Source organism: Schistocerca cancellata, chromosome 3 (genome assembly GCF_023864275.1).
Source record: "Schistocerca cancellata isolate TAMUIC-IGC-003103 chromosome 3, iqSchCanc2.1, whole genome shotgun sequence".
Classification (NCBI taxonomy): domain Eukaryota; kingdom Metazoa; phylum Arthropoda; class Insecta; order Orthoptera; family Acrididae; genus Schistocerca; species Schistocerca cancellata.
In genome coordinates this window covers 2,181,228-2,204,513 of record NC_064628.1, presented here as the reverse complement: position 1 = coordinate 2,204,513, position 23,286 = coordinate 2,181,228, and the positions used below count along the sequence as shown (strand labels likewise).

General features: G+C 39.1%; 1 protein-coding gene across 1 annotated transcript in view; it reads left to right on the top strand.

The window, feature by feature from the left end:
• LOC126176760 (low-density lipoprotein receptor-related protein 2) overlaps positions 1-23,286 on the top strand; it is a 235,558-nt gene that overhangs the window by 73,313 nt on the left and 138,959 nt on the right. Inside the window, exons 4-13 of the mRNA XM_049923928.1 lie at positions 5,213-5,467; positions 8,494-8,610; positions 11,238-11,524; positions 13,904-14,139; positions 14,327-14,532; positions 14,691-14,882; positions 17,904-18,044; positions 19,192-19,401; positions 19,535-19,730; positions 21,020-21,273. Of these exons, the coding sequence (XP_049779885.1) occupies positions 5,213-5,467; positions 8,494-8,610; positions 11,238-11,524; positions 13,904-14,139; positions 14,327-14,532; positions 14,691-14,882; positions 17,904-18,044; positions 19,192-19,401; positions 19,535-19,730; positions 21,020-21,273 (2,094 nt within the window). The remainder of the gene's footprint in view (positions 1-5,212; positions 5,468-8,493; positions 8,611-11,237; positions 11,525-13,903; positions 14,140-14,326; positions 14,533-14,690; positions 14,883-17,903; positions 18,045-19,191; positions 19,402-19,534; positions 19,731-21,019; positions 21,274-23,286) is intronic.

Sequence of the window (23,286 nt, the reverse complement as noted above, 5' to 3'; positions counted from 1 at the left end):
CCTTTGTAGTCTGCTCCCTTCAACCCCAACAAACCAACCAACCAACCAACTTATTCGTTTTTTACTTGCTGAAGGCGAGAAACTGGTGAAAATATACTGTAGGATATCTAAAGTTTATGGTGAAGGTTGTATGAATCGCTGGCCGTTGTGGCCGAGCGGTTCTATGCGCTACAGTCTGGAACCGCGCGACCACTACGGTCGCATGTTCGAAAACTGCCTCGGGCATGGATGTCTGTGATGTCCTTAGGTTAATTAGGTTTAAGTAGTTCTAAGTTCTAGGGGACTGATGACCTCACAGTCATTTGAACCATTTTTGTATGAATCGCGCAAATTTTTACAAGTGAGTAGAGCAGTTCAAACATGGTCGTGACTCAGTGACTGACGAACACAGTTCTGGCCGACGAGTTGCAGTTTCAACTCCCTCACTTGAAAGTCGAATTGACGACATTATTCGTGCCGACCGCCGTGTGACTGTGGATATAATACACTCCTGGAAATTGAAATAAGAACACCGTGAATTCATTGTCCCAGGAAGGGGAAACTTTATTGACACATTCCTGGGGTCAGATACATCACATGATCACACTGACAGAACCACAGGCACATAGACACAGGCAACAGAGCATGCACAATGTCGGCACTAGTACAGTGTATATCCACCTTTCGCAGCAATGCAGGCTGCTATTCTCCCATGGAGACGATCGTAGAGATGCTGGATGTAGTCCTGTGGAACGGCTTGCCATGCCATTTCCACCTGGCGCCTCAGTTGGACCAGCGTTCGTGCTGGACGTGCAGACCGCGTGAGACGACGCTTCATCCAGTCCCAAACATGCTCAATGGGGGACAGATCCGGAGATCTTGCTGGCCAGGGTAGTTGACTTACACCTTCTACAGCACGTTGGGTGGCACGGGATACAAGCGGACGTGCATTGTCCTGTTGGAACAGCAAGTTCCCTTGCCGGTCTAGTAATGGTAGAACGATGGGTTCGATGACGGTTTGGATGTACCGTGCACTATTCAGTGTCCCCTCGACGATCACCAGTGGTGTACGGCCAGTGTAGGAGATCGCTCCCCACACCATGATGCCGGGTGTTGGCCCTGTGTGCCTCGGTCGTATGCAGTCCTGATTGTGGCGCTCACCTGCACGGCGCCAAACACGCATACGACCATCATTGGCACCAAGGCAGAAGCGACTCTCATCGCTGAAGACGACACGTCTCCATTCGTCCCTCCATTCACGCCTGTCGCGACACCACTGGAGGCGGGCTGCACGATGTTGGGGCGTGAGCGGAAGACGGCCTAACGGTGTGCGGGACCGTAGCCCAGCTTCATGGAGACGGTTGCGAATGGTCCTCGCCGATACCCCAGGAGCAACAGTGTCCCTAATTTGCTGGGAAGTGGCGGTGCGGTCCCCTACGGTACTGCGTAGGATCCTACGGTCTTGGCGTGCATCCGTGCGTCGCTGCGGTCCGGTCCCAGGTCGACGGGCACGTGCACCTTCCGCCGACCACTGGCGACAACATCGATGTACTGTGGAGACCTCACGCCCCACGTGTTGAGCAATTCGGCGGTACGTCCACCCGGCCTCCCGCATGCCCACTATACGCCCTCGCTCAAAGTCCGTCAACTGCACATACGGTTCACGTCGACGCTGTCGCGGCATGCTACCAGTGTTAAAGACTGCGATGGAGCTCCGTATGCCACGGCAAACTGGCTGACACTGACGGCGGCGGTGCACAAATGCTGCGCAGCTAGCGCCATTCGACTGCGGTTCCTGGTGTGTCCGCTGTGCCGTGCGTGTGATCATTGCTTGTACAGCCCTCTCGCAGTGTCCGGAGCAAGTATGGTGGGTCTGACACACCGGTGTCAATGTGTTCTTTTTTCCATTTCGAGGAGTGTAGTTGATAGGTTCAAGTTAGTACTGGTACAGTTCATAACATTGTATATAACAAGCTGAAGTACGACAAAACATGTGGTAGATTGGTCCCAAAGGAGTTGACGCGTCTACACAATGAAACAAAGTTGAGAGTGTGCACAGAACTAAAGGAACGTTATGAAAGAGAAGGCGAGCACTTCCTCAACAAAATTTTAACTTGTGATGAAACTTGAGTTAACTGTTTTGAGCCAGAATCAAAAAGAAGCACACCAACTCACATGTCAATAAAAAATTCAAAACCCTAGTATTAGTAGGAAAACTCATGTTGACGGTGTTTTGGGATGCTGAAGGTCCAGTTTTTTTGTGATTATCTCGAAGAGCGGCGTACAATCAACAGCCAATACTACTCGGATTTGCTTTTAAACGAGGAGAAGCCAGCCATGAGAGAGTGGTGTCCTCGATCTCAGAGGAGAGGTGTGATTCTCCAGCAAGACAACGCACGTCCTCATATTGGTCAACTAACCCTTGAAAACATCGACAAAATGGGCTGGGAAGTACTGCCTCATCCCCCTTACAGTCCTGATTTAGCATCTAGTGATTTCCATTTGTTTGGTGCGCTAAAGGAGGTATTACGTGGGAAGACGTTTCAGGACAACGAGGACGTGAAGAAGTTTGTGGGAAATTGGTTCAAACACCAAGATAAAGAGTTCTTTGCAGCGGGAATAAAAAAGCTTGTAGCCCGTTGGAACAAGTGCATAAATGTTCAAGGGGATTATGTTGAAAAGTATAAAAAGTATAGTTTTGTAAAAATAAACTCTTTTTTCTCCAGAACAGTTTGTCTCTTTAGTTATTGAATGACCCTCGTATAAATGAAAAATATTACCATCTAATACTCTTATTGCGCAAAGCTACAGGGGTTTATGTGCCATATTTACCCGTATTCGTACACTCCTGGAAATGGAAAAAAGAACACATTGACACCGGTGTGTCAGACCCACCATACTTGCTCCGGACACTGCGAGAGGGCTGTACAAGCAATGATCACACGCACGGCACAGCGGACACACCAGGAACCGCGGTGTTGGCCGTCGAATGGCGCTAGCTGCGCAGGATTTGTGCACCGCCACCGTCAGTGTCAGCCAGTTTGCCGTGGCATACGGAGCTCCATCGCAGTCTTTAACACTGGTAGCATGCCGCGACAGCGTGGACGTGAACCGTATGTGCAGTTGACGGACTTTGAGCGAGGACGTATAGTGGGCATGCGGGAGACCGGGTGGACGTACCGCCGAATTGCTCAACACGTGGGGCGTGAGGTCTCCACAGTACATCGATGTTATCGCCAGTGGTCGGCGGAAGGTGCACGTGCCCGTCGACCTGGGACCGGACCGCAGCGACGCACGGATGCACGCCAAGACCGTAGGATCCTACGCAGTGCCGTAGGGGACCGCATCGCCACTTCCCAGCAAATTAGGGACACTGTTGCTCCTGGGGTATCGGCGAGGACCATTCGCAACCGTCTCCATGAAGCTGGGCTACGGTCCCGCACACCGTTAGGCCGTCTTCCGCTCACGCCCCAACATCGTGCAGCCCGCCTCCAGTGGTGTCGCGACAGGCGTGAATGGAGGGACGAATGGAGACGTGTCGTCTTCAGCGATGAGAGACGCTTCTGCCTTGGTGCCAATGATGGCCGTATGCGTGTTTGGCGCCGTGCAGGTGAGCGCCACAATCAGGACTGCATACGACCGAGGCACACAGGGCCAACACCCGGCATCATGGTGTGGGGAGCGATCTCCTACACTGGCCGTACACCACTGGTGATCGTCGAGGGGACACTGAATAGTGCACGGTACATCCAAACCGTCATCGATCCCATCGTTCTACCATTCCTAGACCGGCAAGGGAACTTGCTGTTCCAACAGGACAATGCACGTCCGCATGTATCCCGTGCCACCCAACGTGCTCTAGAAGGTGTAAGTCAACTACCCTGGCCAGCAAGATCTCCGGATCTGTCCCCCATTGAGCATGTTTGGGACTGGATGAAGCGTCGTCTCACGCGGTCTGCACGTCCAGCACGAACGCTGGTCCAACTGAGGCGCCAGGTGGAAATGGCATGGCAAGCGGTTCCACAGGACTACATCCAGCATCTCTACGATCGTCTCCATGGGAGAATAGCAGCCTGCATTGCTGCGAAAGGTGGATATACACTGTACTAGTGCCGACATTGTGCATGCTCTGTTGCCTGTGTCTATGTGCCTGTGATTCTGTCAGTGTGATCATGTGATGTATCTGACCCCAGGAATGTGTCAATAAAGTTTCCCCTTCCTGGGACAATGAATTCACGGTGTTCTTATTTCAATTTCCAGGAGTGTATTTCACCAGCAGGACACAATGGGCGATGCTGTCGTTCCCCGTCTACATATTGTGACACGGTCCTTGAACTTCTAATAATTTGGTGTTCTGCGTTGTCAGTAGAGAAGCAGTAACAAAAGTGTTGATGAGTCAGGGCTGCTCAGGTACTTCGAATGCGAAGTAGTCACTGGATGTCGCCTGAGTAACAAATCCATGTGGGACACGCCTAAAACTGCCCAGTCGGCTGTTGGCTATGTGATGATGTGACAGTGAAGTGTAAACGTGAAGTAACAGCCAAGACTAGGCGCGCGTCGTGTACTGGATGGGCAGGGACCGTTGAGCATTGCTGAGGGTGGTTACAAAAGCCAGCATGAAATCTGCAGAAGGAACGGTGATATTCGGGCAGTAATGCGTGCAGTGTCTACTCATCGGTGGCAATTACTGGTAGAATTAATTACCTGACATCCGCGTAACAAACATAACCGTCTGTGTTTATTCAGAGTTTTGAAATAATTTTGCGTGGAAAAGAATGTTGGCCATCGCCGTGACATAAAACTTGCCTCAGTTATTAGTAATTCCTCCACAACTGAGTTTTAAGACCCTGGACTTGCTTTCGGGAGTATGACATTTCATACCCAGCTACACAGATTTCCGTATTCCGAGGCAAATGTTGCAATCGTTCCTTAGAAAAGAACTCTGTCGGCTTCCTTCCACACCCTTTCCAAATTCGAACCTGTGCTCTGTCTCCAGTATCATCGCTATTCATCAAACCTTGTAACCTAACATTCCTTCTCTTTTTTTTTTTTTACAGTGCTGATCACGACTACGTATTTTTGTTTGCTGACGTTAGTACCAGTCTGGGCTTCAATGGAAATGGATAGTTATTATAAAAGAAATTTATTTATTACGGCTTGTGTCTTAGTTTTTTCATAGTTAATAACATACTCTTTGTTGTTAATGTATATGTGTGTGTCTTTATTTTCACAGATTTCCCCCCGTGCCATAAGAGTCAGTTTAGATGCGCAAACGCATTGTGCATACCGGCTTCGTTCCACTGCGATGGATATAGGGACTGCATTGATGGTAGTGACGAGCAGAATTGTACAGCAATAGCATGCCCAGAGAACAAATTCCTGTGCCCGAAAGGTGGCCCTGACGGCGCGCCACGTTGTATTTCGAGATCACAACTGTGTGATGGCAAAAACGATTGCGAAGATGGTGCCGATGAAGAAACAGCTTGCTGTAAGTTCCAAGTTAATAATACCGCATTTATTCAAGTCTCGCCAAACAAAATCTGTAATAATACGCAATACGTTTGGTCTTTGTAATACTCAGTTTCACATATCGATAGTCAAATTTCGTGGGTCACGAAATTGAGCGTCGGTACGCTGCTATTCGATTCTGTACGTAAAGTGTCATTGTTGTTCCTGTAAGTTTTGTTGCACAGTGATGATACTTCTCTCTCAGTTTTTATTAAATACTGCATGTTTGTTTCGCTTTGTTGATTCTTTTATTACACTTCAGTGTAATGATATTGCTGCCTTCTTCCGTATACCATTAATTATTGCAATAGAACTATGAAGCGCCAAAGTAAATATTGAGGGCGTTTAGTGTTTATAAAGCGAAGTGAATGGAGAAGTGATTTTGAGAACACATTTACTTCCATACTGAGAAGAAAACAGACGTAGTTAAAAATGTTTAGAAGTGTTAGTTTAAATGACATTTATTTTTTATGTATTTTTTAGATTATTTATTTAGCATCCTTGTATCTCATCAGTATAAAATGATATATGATTTGTCATACATAATTTTTCAACATGATTATCGGAGTTGTAGTTTTTTGGTACTAGAACAGATACTGTTGTGATACTCAGCTAGAGTAATAAAAATTTCATCAGAAATGAACATGAACTAATGAAGAAGCTTAAAAGTGTACATCTTAAAGATAGTTGGGCGAAAAAGTCATTACAAGGTAAGGTGGGAGTGGAACAGCTCCAGAGAGAGGTTTGCAGGATTAACTAGTAAGAAAATGAACATTCACCATGAATGAAAGATATAAAGCCACAAAACACAGGCAAACATTGCGGCTGGCAGTAAATTAGAATGAAAATTGTGAAGTACAACCTCTCATTTTATGCTGCTTGGAGCATGTTTGTGATTTGGACAGTAACTGAATTCAAGCCACCCTTGATGTGGAGGTCATGGACTGCCCAGAAAACTCTTTCTCCAAGCATTCGTTAAAAAAAATTTTTTTTCTTTACATTCATAATCACTCCTTTTAAAGACTCTCATATGCTATCAGTTTATTCGTAAGAAAAGGTCTCTCTACCCAACGGAATTTTATTGATCCAACGGTGGGAAACCACTGCATATTACAGTAAATTTCAGTGAGCAGTTTTATGTGATTTTTATTCTGGCAAGTAATTTGCACAAGAAAAACTTTCACCATATTCCATGTTATTTCCTGTCTAAATTCCACCTTAGATAGATTGACACAAAATGAGTTATTTGATAACAGTGAAAAAAGTAATCCCTTTGATTACCCCAGAGAGCAAGCATTATAGATGAAGCAACTAGGATGACAAACAGGCACAATCATACAATAGGTTATTTTAATGACAGAGATGCTGTGCAAAGAAATCTTTATCTGTGTAGGAGCTGATATGAAGTGGTTTGTGGATGATCACAATGATGAATTGGTTTGTGAAGAACCTAAGAACTTCAAAAAATGAGAGAAAGAGAGAGAGAATGCAAATGAGAGTGTATTCACCTATATGGGAGTACAAATAATAATAAATAGTGCTTTGGCAATAACAATTTAGTAAATTTTGCCGAGGGAAGACAGTATACATGTTTAAATGTCACCACAAAAGAGCTGATAATAGACAATGAGATTTTCCAATAAGAATGTGATGTACTGGGAGCACAGCATTCATCAGCTCCTCTTTATTATAATGGGTTAGATGAGGCCTATATGACTAGGATAAAAAGATCCCTGTGTGCACGCTTACCATTGGAACATGTAGTGTACAAAGTTCTTTAACATATAATGTAAAAATACAGCACAAGATGAAAGTAATATGATCTATTTATTCTGCTATCAGTGTTAATAGAAATGATTTAGGATATAGGAGTGCATAGTTTCACGACGGTATGTACTAATAAAGGTTTCTCGGGCTTCCAGCTGCATCAAGTGGTTTAAAAGCAATGAGAATTCTGTGGCTCAATAACAGGAAAGATAAGCTGGCTCCTAAAGAGGCATAAAATCGATTCGGTCTTCAGGGCTCCAGCAAAAATTCGACAACTCTTGAGGCCTGTGAAAGATGACGTAGGCCTCAGAACACCAGGAGTATATAAAATACCACGTGGGTGTGGACGGTTCTATATCAGACAGACTGTGCGTACCATTGAACAGTGCTATGTAGAACACGAGAGATGTTCTCGTCTACGGTACCCAGAGAAATCAGTGATATCAGAGCATGCATTAGAAAATGGCCATCGCATTGCATTCAATGAGACATCTATTATCTCGTGAACTAACAGTTTTTGGTATAGCCTAATAGAAGAAGCAATCAAAATAAAAAATTTGTGACAACACGCTCAATAGAGACGGCGGCCTGCAGCTAAGCACAGCGTGGGACCCGGCCATTGGAAGTTCGAAGCGGGCGCGGCGACTGCACAACACAAACTTTACCATACACGGTGCTGGAGAGGGTACCAGTGATGTCATGGAAGGCAGCGCGGCTATATAAGGATGGCAACAGCAACCAGAAGACAGTCACCACTTGACAATGGCCGAGGAGTACTCGACCGAAAGCTCGTGGATTTTAAACTACTTGGCGCAGCTGGAAACCCAAGAAACCTTAATTAGTAAATGATTTAGGAGTCTGAAATTAAGTTATTCTATATTTGTTGACTTAACTACACAGCAAATTGGCACAGTTCAGTAGTACTGCAATATGAAATGTGCTTGATATGATAGTTTTCAATGTCATCAGTGAGGCTGCACTTTAATATTGGTGGAGTATTTCAGATTGTCCATTGGAGAATCTCTGAAATCTTGAAGCAATATTTTTTCCTCATCTGATTACTTCTGCTGTTATTGTCTTTATTTTTCAATTTCTTGTATGCTTGTTTTCCTCATCTGACTACTTCTGTTGTTATTGTCTTTATTTTTCAGTTTCTTGTATACTTCTGTTGTTATTGTCTTTATTTTTCAATTTCTTGTATGCTCTCACTGTAAATATGTAAATCTATTTGTTATTTAGCTACAAACAGTTGTCCAGCTTTGGGATGTGAGTACAAATGTCAAGCCTCATTGACTGGTGGGAGCTGTTACTGCCCTGAAGGAAGAAGTTTAGCTAATGACAGCAGAACTTGTGTTGGTAAGCTTTACTATTACGTACTTATTTATATATTTGTTTTACAGTGGTGGCTAATTATTTAGATATTAATTTTACAGTGGTGGTTAACAGTGTGTTTCTGTTTGAAAAGTGAATATGTGTATAATGTGAAATGTGTATGTGAAATGTGTATAATGTGCAGGAACTGGTCAAAACAAATATTACATGACACTATTCTGTTTGCACCATTACTGAAAATATATTTGGCTTACTTTCAATATCTCGCTTACTTCCACTTTCAGACTATCCTCATTTGTAAAGGCCACATAATGGAAGATACAAACAGTACAAATACTAGTAAGAAATTCAAAAACTGTGTAAGCAATGCATTTTGCACACTTTGACGCAACTTTAAAGGGAACCATTCTTGGAATGAACAGTGTCAAACTACCCTATTTCTGGCCTGTGTTTTTGGGAATCTCAATTGTCTGATAAAATTTGAAAATTGATTACCAGTAAGTGGCTCTCAAGATGAGAATTCAATCTGCTACAATCAGATACACCAGTGAGATAGAACATTATGACCTATGAGCATTTGCCGCCCCCCCCCCCCCTCCCATGAGATAAAATGCCAGCTGGTGCCTCTGTGGACACATGTTGAGATAAGGAAAGCATACAAATGTAGCAGAGCCCCATTGACAATCATGCTAGTGATGGTACCTGCTGCAAATGGAGAAATCCACTGACATAAATGACTTTGACAAACCCCACATTGTTATTGCCTGGGATTGAGCAGCTCAGAAATGGTGAAACTGGTCAGCTGTTCACATGATACTGTCATGACCAGCGGCGGATAGTGGTTGAAGGACGCTGAAACCATGACTTGGTGAATGGGTGTTAGATGTCCATGCTTCATCACAGGATGTGGAGGTCTGATGCATGCCCACTCAGTAAAGCAGGATAACCAACGATTCATGGCAGACCTGACAATAGAACACAAGTGTTTCAGAGCACATCATTTAGTGCATGGGTGAATATGGGGTTCTGTAGCAGACAACCCCTACATGTTCGCATGCTGGCCCAATGTCATCACCAATTAAGATTGCAATGACCCTGGGATTGTCGAGATTGGACTGTGGATCAATGGAAACATGTGACCTTGTACAGTGGATCACATTTCATGTAACTCCAGGTGCATGGCCGTGTCCAGATAAACTGTTATCGTCATGAACAGATGCTTGAAACACGCACCACAACATGGACACAAGGTGGGAACAGTGTTATGTTACATGCATTCTGTCCCGTAATTCCAGAAGAATAACTACAACGTGTAATGGCTGGGGAAAGTAGTGGCCATAGAAAAGTCTTGTTCTGCCTAATCTGGTAGTCAGGAAATTTACTAGTCAGTAAATTGTAAACAGCTATAGTTTACTGGGGATGCATCAGTTAATGTTATGCTGTAGATCCCATCATGAAGGGAATGTTTCAGAAAAATTGAATAGTGTTTACATTTATGTTTTATCGAACACTGGTTTTATTGACCTGGAGATACGCAGGTAGCTGCAGCATTTCTGATTTCTGAAAAGTCTTTGATTCGGTGCTTTGACTCCATGCTTTTTGTCAAAAGTATGACCATGTGGGATATCAAACAAAATTTGTAACTGGAGTGAGGATTTTTTGGTAGAGGATGCAGTGTGTTATCTTGGATGGAGAGTAATAGTCAAATGTAGAAGTAAATTCGGGTGTGCCCCAGGAAAGTGTGTTGGTATTCTTGCTGTTCATGCTATATATTAATGACCTTGTGAAAAATATTAATAGTAACCTCAGACTATTTGCAAATGACGCAGTTGTCAGTATTGAAGTGCCATTTGAAAGATGCTGCATAAATATTCAGTCAGATCTCAATAAGATTTCAAAGTGCTGCAAAAATTGGCAGCCTGCTTTAAATGTTCATAAATGTAAAATTGTGCCCTTCACATAATAAAAAAAACTTAGTATCCGGAATTTGAATGTGGTATTATTGGCTATTCTTAATGTCTGCATTGTCATTCACACAACAAAGCACATCTGTAGGAAACTCTTATCACTCAATACTCTGCCATGCCCCATACTTCCAAAAGAGATATAGTTTATCACCATATAAACAAAGTCCTTGATATGCTACACAGTCTAAAATGGCTCACAGCACATTAAATTATCTTTATGTTTCACTTATGGGCTTGCAAGTGTTTTTCATAAATTCTGTTCTCACACCTGCTAGGTGAGCACTATCCACTAGTTCATAATTTCTTTGCACTGACATGTTCACTTATCTTCCTTCGTATTTAGTAAGAACCAATTTACTTCACATGATTGCTGTGCATTCTGGCCAACAGTTATGATAACTTCATCCGGATAAAATGATATGAGCAATAAACATTTACCTCTTCTAATAATTTTACTGTTAAGTAGTTAAAATAGGCATCAAACACACCATTGTGATGGTTTCAGTGTCCAAACATTTGTGTATTTTTTTTTAATCTGTAGTGTGACAAGAAAAAATGGAGTGTCAGTTTGACCCAAATGTATTCTGTGCCTGTAATATATATTTTTTTAAATATGCTTTATTCCTATTTGTTTGTAGTACATCTTTTGCATTTTCTGTAAATATTTCATCCAATCTTTTACAGATCTTGATGAGTGCACAAAGTGGGGATACTGTGATCAATTATGCGTCAATTCTGATGGCTCCTATGCTTGCAGTTGTGTTGATGGCTACGAACTTAGAGATCGAAAGAACTGTTTTGCTGTTAATGGTTCATCCCTTCAGCTGTACTTTGCTCATGACCTGTCAGTTTGGCGCATGAATAGTAAGGGACAAGACTTGCAACTCATAGCTAACTCAACTGGTGCTAGTGGCCTGGACTACCACTACAGGCGCAACCTGCTCTTCTGGTCCGATACCAAAACAAGAAAGGTAATACAGATTTGTGTTTTGTTTTCATCTTTGTGATCTATATATTTACATAAAATTATGTATGAAACAGAGTATTAAAATGTCAAATGTCACTTTAGTGTTGATGTGTTTCCATTTTCATTTATTATTCATACACACATTAAAGAATTTTATGCCTACAGTTTCATTCTCCAAAGTACAGTACCAAATTAGCAGTTGTCAGTTTGAAATGATACTACGTTATTACATTACGTTACAGTAATACTTGTTCCATATTTCATGAACATGTTTCTTGGTATGTGTCAGCTTAACATAAGTTTTCTTTACATAGTATAATTTATAGTACATTTTTTATCTTTGTATCTAGAAATTCCTCATCTTAGTGGAAGGAGTTATCATCCAGACATTCTTTTAATTTGTTTTTAAGTGCTGGTTGGTTATCTGTCAGAGTTTTAATGCTATTTGGTAGATGACCAAAGATTTTTGTAGCAGCATAATTCACCCCTTTCTGTGCCAAAGTCAGATTTAACCCAGAATAGTGAAGATCATCTTTCTTCTAGTGTTGTAGCTATGCACTTTGCTATTATTTTTGAATTGGGAATGGTTATTAATAACAAATTTTATAAGTGATTATATGAAATGCAAAGGTACAGCGAATATCCTGAGTTTGTTAAATAAATGTCTGCAAGGTTATTTGTGTGGGCTCCAGCTGTTATTCTGATTACTTCCTTTTGTGCAATGAATACCTTTTCTCTTAATGATGAATTACCCAAAATATGATACCATGTGAAAGCAGTGAATGAAAATAGGCATGGTAGGCTAATTTAGTGATATGATTATTACTAAAAACTTGCAATAACCATAATAGCATAAGTAGCTGAACCTAAACATTTCAGTAGATCAGCAATGTGTTTCTTTCAATTTCTCATCAGTGTGTACATCCAGCAATTTTGAAAATTGTGCATTTGCAACCAACTTCTGTTCAAAGTCTATATTTATCAGTGGTGTTACGCCATTTACTGTACAGAACTGTATATACTGTGTTTTTTCAAAATTTAGTGAGAGCCCATTTGCAGAGAATGACTTAATAACTTTCTGAAAGACATTATTTACAATTTCCTTAGCTAATTCTTGTTTGACTACTGTACTTGTGTCATCATCAAAAAGAACTAGCTTTGCATCTTCGTGAATATAGAGTGGTAAGTCATTAATATATATTAAGAACAATAAGGGAATTAAGACTGAACCCTGTGGTACACCATTCTTGATCCTCCCCAGTCAGATGCCTCTGTTGATTTTTGCAGACTGTTTGTACTGTTAATTTCAAACTTTTGCATTCTTCCAGTTAAATATGAATTAAACCATATGTGCACTGTCAGATTCATACTACAATACTTAAGCCTCTCTAGAAGAAATTCATGATTCACATAGTAAAAAGCCTGTGAGAGATCACAAAAAATCCCAATGGGTGATTTTGTTTATTCAGTGCATGTAATATTTGATCAGTGAAAATATATATAGCATTTCTGAAAAACAAATCGACATTTTGTTAATACTTCATTGTTACAAATATGCAAAGCTACTCTTGAATACATTATTTTTTCAAAATTTTGGATAATGCTGTCAGAAGTGATATTGGGTGGTAGTCGTTAGCATTAGACCTCTTCCTTTTTTACGAAGTTTTTTAACACCACAATATTTCAGTCTATCCAGAAAAATGCTCTGTTTCAGTGATCTACTATATATGTGGCTGAGAGTCCTACTTATCTGTTGTGAACATGCTTTTAGTACTCTGTTGGACATGCCATCAATTCCATGGAAGCTTTTACATTTGAATTAATTTATTATTTTTCTAGTTTCAGTAGGAGATGTGGGTCGAATTTCAGTGTTGTCAAATTGCATAGGTATTGCCTCTTCCATATACAGTGTTGCATTTTCTATTAAACAGCTTGATCCTATTTTCTCTACAACATTTTGAAAAATGATTGTTAAAAATATTTTCCACTTAAGACTTTTTGTTAACAAACTTTTCATTGAGTTTGATACTAAATACTGTATCCACTAATGGGTTTCTTTTAAGAGAACATTTATTATACATTTTATTTCCAGACATTATTGCAGTTAAAACTTCCCTTTTTTGGGTAAATATGTGGTCTGTGCAAAAGCTGAGTGATTATTTCTGCTTATCTACCCACTTAGAGAAATTATAAGTAATGTACATATAGTTATGGCTCTTGTTAGACTCCACATTAGCTTTTGCAGATCTTGATCAACATGTGACACTGACTGCCACTATTTACTCGATGGTTAGCTGTAATTTCCGGACTACTATCACCTTCTGAAGTACAGTCTTAATGTATTTGTATACATATGTAATCATTGTCCATGAATTCATTCCAGATTCATTCTCAAGCCCTGATGTCAGAAGTATCCGCATATGGTGCAAAAGACTTTACACTTCCTGGAACGTGGGCTCCTGTTGCTCTTGCAGTAGACTGGGTTGGTGATAAAGTATATGTAGCTGATGCTGTTGGACAGAAGATTGACATTTTCGAACTGAACGGCAGATGGAATGCCATAGTGCTGGGAAGCAACTTAAGTAATCCTGCTGATATTGCGCTAGATCCTACAGTTGGGTAAATAAGCAGCACATACTTTTTTATTATCATTAGAAGTCACAAATTTTACTATAAACTGAAAAAAAATGAAAAATTATGTTTTAGATTTTGATAATAGTTTGAATCCATCTCAGAATGATGTCAAATTTTCTAATATTTATGTTTCATTTCCTGTGATAAATTATTTGCTGTTGTTGTTATTCAGGTACATGTTTATAGCAGATAGCACTCAGATTCTACGTGCAAATATGGATGGAACAAATTCTCGTGCTATTGTATCAGAGGCAGCGTATAAGGCCTCAGGAGTCTCAGTCGACATCATTGCAAAAAGAGTATTTTGGTGTGATTCACTGCTTGATTATATCGAAACTGTGGATTATGAAGGCGGTCAACGATTTCTTGTTTTAAGAGGTAGCTATGGCAGGATATTTAATTTGGACATAAACTCTGGGAAATAAATTCAGTAAAAATATTGGTCACATATGCTGCCACCCAATGAATATTCATTCTCAGACTCACAGATATGTTAATGTGTACTTATCCATTAACCTGGAACTTTAATTTTCTAGGGCAACCAGTACCATCTCCATCTCGACTCACAGTATTTGAAAATCGTATTTACTGGTCTGATAGCACAAAGCAAGGCATTGTTAGTGTAAACAAATATGAAGGAACGAAATCGATATTAGATATTTACCGTATGAGGGATGTTAAAGAACCAAAGGCTGTGAAAGCTGTACATGGCTTAATTCAGCAACAAGGTAAGAACGAAAGAAAGAAAAATCATTTAAATTCAATATTTTACTCGTTTAATGTAAAAATCGGAGCTACATCAAGAACCAGAAGTCATTTGAGTACCTCCTAAATAAGTGTCTTTAGTACCAATCCTATTTATAAATGAGACTTATTCCACACCCATGAAGGTTCTTCTCCCTGATGAGAACTACAAAAAATGATGAATAAATGGCTGGAAGTGTTGTTGCTGTTATTAGAAGAGGTGGTGTTGTTGTTATTGGTGATGGTGGTGGTAGTTGTGAGTGAGTGATGATTGTGTGCAAACCACACAGCCTGTTTGGTTATTTGATAAACATTATTTGCAGCAAGCTTTTGTGTACCTGATGTTCTGAGTCTCACTAACTTCTGTTCAGGAAATTTACTGGTAGGTACCTATATGATTGTATAATAGCCTTTGTCATTGGGGCTATCAAAATATCTTCCTGGGTAAGGATGATGAAGCAGTCATGTCTCTTGAGATTAGAGTAAAGTGGTGAAATTGTCTTGCTAGTGATGAAATACTGAGATAGTCTAATTTGGACTAGACAATTAGGAGGTAAAAATTGTGAAATATAAAATTAGACTCAGGGCAGCTGATCTCTTATTTTGAGTTTCTAGGCCCTAAGATACTTTTTTTCTTAGGCAGATAAGGGTAAATTAGAAATTTTTACAAAGCACATATTGTTCAATGTGATGTATCAGTTATCTGTGAAGAAATATCAAGGATCAGGCAATATATTGAGACTTGCTGTTTTTTAAAGTTAAATATGTCAACAGTATGCTGCAAGAGATAACAGTAATATGGATAACAGAGAATTCTGATCTGAGCTGCCGGAGTTGGTGGTCATGTGTGCATGATGTGTGCTTACTTCCGTGTGTGAGTGGTACGGGTTTCTCTTTCATGTTCTGATGAAGGCTGTGGCTGAAAGCTTTGTGTAAGTGTCTTTTAATTTTGCCTGTCTGCAACTTAACATGTCATCTTCATGGTAAGTAGCAGTCAATTTGTTCTTACATTGTGGACAACAGGGAAGATAGACATATTCTGTGACAAAGTTCAGGGACTGTTAAAAGAGAAAAATAGAGATGTAAAGAAGAAATGTTAGGAAAAGGAAAATAGTAAATGAAAAATTGAATAAGAAAATGAATGATTGTAAACATAAGGCAACTAAAAAAAGGTGCCCTAGTGGGAGAAAATGCAGAGAGATTTTGGTGAGAGGTAGGGGGGGGGGGGGGGGGAGAGCAGCAATAAAAGAAAGTATAGTTCCAAGTTATTGGAGCTGGCACTTTAGTGGTTGAAGGAGAAAGGTTGGAGATGAAGGACACATCAGAACATGGCCTTTTTATTGTTTTGATACTGTTTCTGTGGATGCATAACTTGTGGTTTGAGGCTGAACATCTCATTTTAATGTTAGTTAATAAAAACTTAATTTTTTTAACTATAAACATATGAGCCTGGATTAAAAGTTTAGATATGAATTTAGGTACTGACACACTCACAGTGAATAATAAATATTCAGATACATTACTCTCCCAATAGAAAGAGAATAGAGATAAAGAAAAATCTTAAAATTGAAGAAGTAGTTTGAACCTGCAGCACGCACTTGAGCAATGACTTGCTTTGTCTTTTTGGTAACCATTAAGATAACAAAAACAAGCAAAAATGACACAGGTGAAAATTGAATACATCTTTTAGACAGAGCTTATCAACGGCAAACCTGAATTAATACATACAGTTAAGAGTTGAAGTAATGTTCAAAATAGACAATAATCCAATAAAAACTGAATAAAAAGAATGAAGTATTGAAATTGAAAGAACCAGTAATGATAGTTACAAAACTGAGAACATTTTTGAATGATGTTTCAGTTAGTGAAGTGGTAGGGGCTAGCTATCAGCCAGTTGTAGTTCTTTCTTTATCACCAGTGCATGCTGTGTTGCCTCTTTCGTAGGTTCATGTAGAGTGTTGTAAAGCATGGCTGTTTGAATGCTGGAAACACTGCTCCACAACCACTGCAATTTGTCAGTCACAAAGTTATTTTATTTGATCAATAGGTTGATAATAATTTCATGAGATGAGTGGCCAAAAGAGGGAGAGTATTTGAATTGTAAAGAGATACTTCATGCGGTGACGTGATGGTGCGATGATGTGATATGAAATTAATCAACAACCAGCTATACTTTTTCATGCATTCTAATTGCTGTTTATTTTGGTATTTTAGACAACCATGCTTTAAACTTGTAAATCTCCTGGTGTGTTAAAGATCAGATTTTAACACAGATAGTCCAAATATTTTCACATTGTTTAGATGGGTGTCATTGAGATAATAAAGGGAAAGGGAGTGAATAAGAGTTAATGGAAATTTTTTCTTCAGAGTTTTGATTTTAACATTTTAACCACATTTGTTGGTAACAATATTAGCAACTACAGTAATAACAACTGTTGAATTTCCTAGTAAGTTAAAGTAACATTCACACTTCAGTCATCTGTTATTAACAGTTTAAGCTATCATTCATTTCAAATCCTTGTTAGATAATTACTATAAACTTAGCAGTTGGCATTTCAGGGACTGAAGAACTCCATGAACTTTTCTAATCAGTAATGCTATTCCTATTAACTGTAACAACAAATTTATGTTGTGGGGAAAATGGAAGACCGATAAACAGTATAATTAGTTTTTTTTTTTTAAAAAAAAAAAGAGTAATGTGTTTGCACAAGGCAAAAGAAAAATAAAGGAAAGAGGAAGGTGGAAGTGTGAGATTATGTGAATGCAGAGCTACCTCTGTTCCAAATTCTTATAAAAGAAACCCTTTAGCTGCCTTGTTACTGATGGTTGTACAGGGCAATCAGAAATTTTAGTTTCATGGTGTTCCATTTATGGTGTTGTTAATCTCAGGACTCCAGTTGTTGATTATGGTGTACATATTATGGTGTTAAGTGTTGTGTGTGTTTAATAACTTTGTGAAATTATTAAAGACACTGTATTTATTTTGAATGCTTTTTATTTAACAGTATCAAATCCTTGTCACACAAATAATGGTGGCTGTCAGCACATGTGCATTGTGACAGTTGGAGATGCACCAGGAATTCTCGGCTATCGCTGTGCATGTAATATTGGGTTCAGGCTAGCCCAAGACCGGAGAAGCTGCAACAGTAAGTTTACTTCCATTTATTATTTTAATAATGCCATTTAGTGAGGTGAAATACATTACAATTGATTGTCCTATTGTGGGATGAAATACATCAGACATTTCATTGATCTGCTCATGCGAACTGGCTTGTGTTCACACCTCGCCAGTGAGCAACTGGCCAGATCACAATGAGTAATGGTGGAGGAAGGGGTGGGGAGCACTAATGTTAGTTATACGGAGATGAATTGCTTCACTGTGGCTGATTAATGCATTTCATGGTGAACTAATGTCTTAAGACTGATGAGGAATGACAATGGAATGGAACTCAGATTTACTTTAATTGATAAGGTAAAGAGCAAGGGACAGCTAAGTACAAAACTTGTATGTCTTACAACTGATGCAGCCCTATAGTGAATATCAGTTTTGGACGAAGCTTAAATTGGCATCGCCTTGTATTTTGTAACTATTGTGTTTACACATTAAACATAAAAACACTGCATATCAGTTAATACTAATTACTATGCTTTTCTTTAAACCATCAGTGTCAGCTAACACTTTCTGAACACTGTTGATCCGAAAATAAGCTTTTAAGTTTCAATCTTTGAGTGAGTTTCTGTGCGTGGATTTAATTCTGTTCATTGCGAGAAAGAGCTGCTTGCAGAAGTATGTATGTCCAAACATCGACATAATTGAAGCTGCAAACTTGCCAAGTCATTTAAGTTTATGATGAGGACAATTTTTATGTAAGTTCACAAGACTTATTTTATTACAAAATTTATCACGCAACTGCCTGTCCATAAGTTACAACTGTAGCTAGCCATCATGGTGTGTCTGACCTTCACGCTGAGGTTGTCAGGATAAGCAGAACATAAAAAAGTGTTTTCAGAATTAGTGATATTTACAATCTACCACAACTACTACTGATTTTTGTGATACTAAGGTACAAAAACAACAATATTTTTGCCTTTAATCTTTTTTGTCACCACTTACGCCAAACATTAATCAGATTGCAGAAAGTCCAACTAATAAGTGGAAGAAATAAAGTATAAATTATGGTTCTGATTATTTTAACACACCACTGTCATACACTGTTTCATTATTTTTCTATGGTGTTTTAGAACCAGAAAGCAACTGGAGTATATTTAAAATTTTTGTTTTTTTTTTTTCAGATGTTGATGAATTTTTGATGTACTCACAACAAAGATTCATTAAAGGGCGTGTGTTGGATCCTGTAATTGAAGGTTTCAGCGATGCAATGTTACCAGTTGTTTCTCGTAGAGCCCGATTTGTTGGTCTGGATTTTGATGCTTTTGATGAATTTATTTATTACTCAGATGTTCTGCAGGATGTTATACACCGAATTCACCGCAATGGAACAGGTCAGTAATAACAGAAAAGGAAATGAATAAAATGAGAATGGACAGTTACTACTGTATTTTGAAACAGTTAAATCAAAATTACAAGTAAAATCACATCCGTTTATTTCTTGGAGTATTCTCGTTTCTGTTGCAGGTCACGAAATAGTACTAGCCTCTCAAAATGAAGGAGTGGAGGGAATGGCTGTTGATTGGGTTTCAAAGAATCTTTACTACATTGACAGCAGGAAGGGGACTCTAAATGTGCTGAGCACAAGAAATGTTACTTACCGAAGAACTCTTCTGAAAAACTTGAAGAGACCGAGAGCAATTGTTGTGCATCCAAACAAAGGGTAAGTACTGAACAATAAAATAGATTTGTTGTGGGTCGACATCAACATTTGTTTTCTACCAAGTCACCACACAGTGGGTCTGTTGTGTACCATTACTACTACCTAACTTTGTCTTACAGTGAGGAAGGGTGGATAGAGTGTAGGGCTACACCTATGTATGTGGCCTCAGTTGATTTACTTTTGTCAACATATTTATTATTGTAGATGATGATGATGATGATGTTTTCCTACAGAAGCTTGGTTCTTGGAATTTTTTGAAAAATAGTTTTTGTGGTGTACAATAACTTGTTTCAGTGTTTGCCTCATGAATTTGTTGAGTATCTACGTGATGAAAAATATTTATCTGCAAAGTTCTCACTCTCACTTAACACACTTCTCTTTAGATCTCCTGTTTGTTGTTTTGTAAGGGTTCGAGAAGTTTAAAAGATAGTCTAGAATTGGTTAGAGAAGAGTTTTGTAAGCAGTCTCCCTCACAAATAATGTACATGTTTTAAGAATCCTTCCAATGAATCATAGCCTGACATCTGCTTCCCCAACAACTTAATTTTTTTGCTTGTTTCACCCCAATTCAATCTGGTTGCTAAAACTGTTGAAATAAATTTATATTGTAACAAAATGAAAATTCAGTTCAGAAAACTACAAAATTACAAAGACACAGGACAGCTGGCCACTACTTGACTTCAGGAGATGAAATTTCACTGCCGCCAATAAACAGACTTATAGCATTTTTCTCACTTGTCCCCACTGCAGATGGATCGCTCTCATTCAGGTTGTTGAATGGCCTGCCCCTCCTTTCTAACTTTCCCCAGCCTATCCCTCTTTCATCCGTAAGGAAGAAACTGATAATTCCAGAAGCCGGGTAGAATTTCTTCACTTTAAAATGTGTCTCTTGGCAATAATACTGGTATTTCATCGCCTGAAGGTAAATACTATGCTACTAGTTGAAAAATCACGCTGTTGGCATACATAAGTAGACTGTTGTTGCACTATTTTGCATTTCTTACCCAAGTTGTTAATATTTATATATGTATTCTTTATCATAAAAAAATTATGTCATTTTCACTATTCATTGTGTAATTTGAAGGTAATAGAATAGTTCATGCAGAATAAAATATTATCTTGTACAAATGTTGTTGTGCTATAGAACTCTATAAACAAATGAAAATCACTACTTATATTGTTATGGATTGCTAGCTCCATTATAAAGTTTTTGTGCTATTATTTGGAAATGTGAACATTTTTCTGTTCCTAAAAGTTTGCAAGACTTTAAATTTTTTATGTGTTTACAGGTACATATTCTTCTCAGAATGGGATCGTCCTGCAAACATTAGCCGTGCACACACTGATGGCAGTAACCTGATAGTATTTCGAAATGTTACTCTTGGTTGGCCCAATGGGTTGTCTGTTGACTTTGATTCTGATCGACTTTATTGGTGTGATGCACTTCTTGACCATGTTCAACATTCCAACTTAAATGGCACAGATGTCAGGACAGTTAATTCACGTCTGATTAGACATCCTTTCTCCATTGTTATACATAAAGGTAAGTTCATAAACTTTATTTCTCTCCTGCACTCTCATATTCTGTGTTGGGCATTATTGAAAGTTGTAATATTACTTATATTTGTATGGAATGGAGAAGTGTGGTGATGAAGTTGCTGAACTCTTATTTGGGAAGTACAAATTTCAAATTGAAAGCCAATCATGCAGATTCAGATATTTTGTGGTTGTCATATATTATTTCAGACAAATCCCCTATTGCATCCTTCAGAAAGACCATGGTCAATTTCCTTTCCTTCTGAGCTCATGCCCCTATGCCAATAATCTGACGAACAATGGGACAATAATTGCTAACTGGGTACCTGTCTTATAACTTACATTAACAAAATTAGTGTATAACAGTAAACAATATGTGTCACATGTTTGTTTGGGCAAAGGGAAAATAGGGGCCATACAGTAAATCACCACAGTTTAGACCTGTGACCATAATTTTAGTTGTTTTTGCTGCACTGACTTTAGAGCACCTTTCAAGAAGCATCATTTGGTCTCTTATACATAATTTCTACTTAATGTGTTTCCTGTGATGTCACTGACACAATGTTAAACATTAACAAATGGAAGGGAGAAGGGTATCTACAGAAAGTACAGTAGCTGGTCCTCGGATAATGTTTTGTGATTGCCCTAAATTATTTCAGACAAATGTCCTATTGCATCCTTCAGCAAGACCATGGTCAATATCCTTTCCATCTGAGCTCATGCCCCCATGCCAACAATCTGGCCAACAATGGGACAATAATTGCTAACTGGGTACCTGTCTTATAACTTACATTAACAAAATTAGTTTATAACAATGTGCAGTGTGTTTGGATTTTATTTATGAGAGGATAAGCTGCAAACAGATTTTAAAGGTACAGAATTCCAATCGTTATGTCTTTTTGCAGTGCAGGTGTGGTAGATAGATTGAAAGAAGGTTCACAAGGCATGACTGCGGGAGTGTTGATTTGGTATCAGTGTGGTTGTGTAAGTGTATGTGTGCACTTTTTCCAGAAAAAGAGCAAGAATACTGTTTTCTATTATGTGTTTCTACACTCCACCATCAGCCTGTGGTAGGTGAGTGGGTTGCCTTTCCCTGTTTATTAGCCTTGTTGACGTACAAAATATGTGTCAGACTCACATCTGGAAGTCTGTATTATATTTTGATGCTGTCATGCGTTGAGAGAATAAATGAAAAAGGCAACAAATCGGCAAGGAGAGCTCATTATGAAATACAGAAATTACAAATAAAACACACTCGGCTACCTAAGTAAGTTGCTGTAGCTGTGTTGTCTGTCTTCTAAATAATTCATAGCTTTATCAAGAAATATTCCTGTGGTTGAAATAAGTTAGGAGGCTGAAACATTGATTGGTCAGTTGAAAGAAAGTTAGCAACAACAGTCTGTTTTTGCAGGTGAAAATGTGAAATTATAAGATGGAGTACAGATCCTGCAGCCACCTCCCCCCCCCACCGCCCCCCCCCTCTCTCACCACAATACCCCCCACCCCCAACCAGGTCCCCCCTCCCCAGTTGTAATGGAATGAAGCGAGAGAACTTTCAGATACATTGTGCATTCAAAGAGGTGCCACATGTGGGACTTACTACGAAGTAGTATGTAAAATTCTGCAAAAGTTTATAGTATCAGCAGTGAGCATTGTTTGTTAATGTTAGTCACTTAATAAACTTCAGTTCTCAAAATGATTTCTGTTATTTAACTTACTGCTATTTGATTGTCTATTAATATTGCAAATGGATCTTGCTCATCTGATCTTAATAAATAAAATGAATCTGGTTTAATTTGTTGTTAAGGCTCAATTAATTTGCTATTTGTGGAAATAAAAATTTTTCTAATTGGGAAAAAAAGTACATAAAGTTCGTGAAGCCTGTTTATAATTCATGAATCCTATTTTGTTAAAAAAATATATATGAATTTAATAAGTTTGACACCATCAATTGGCAACAGTTTTTTTAAAGTATACATGCAGAAGAAGAACTAAAATACTGACAATAAATAATGGTATA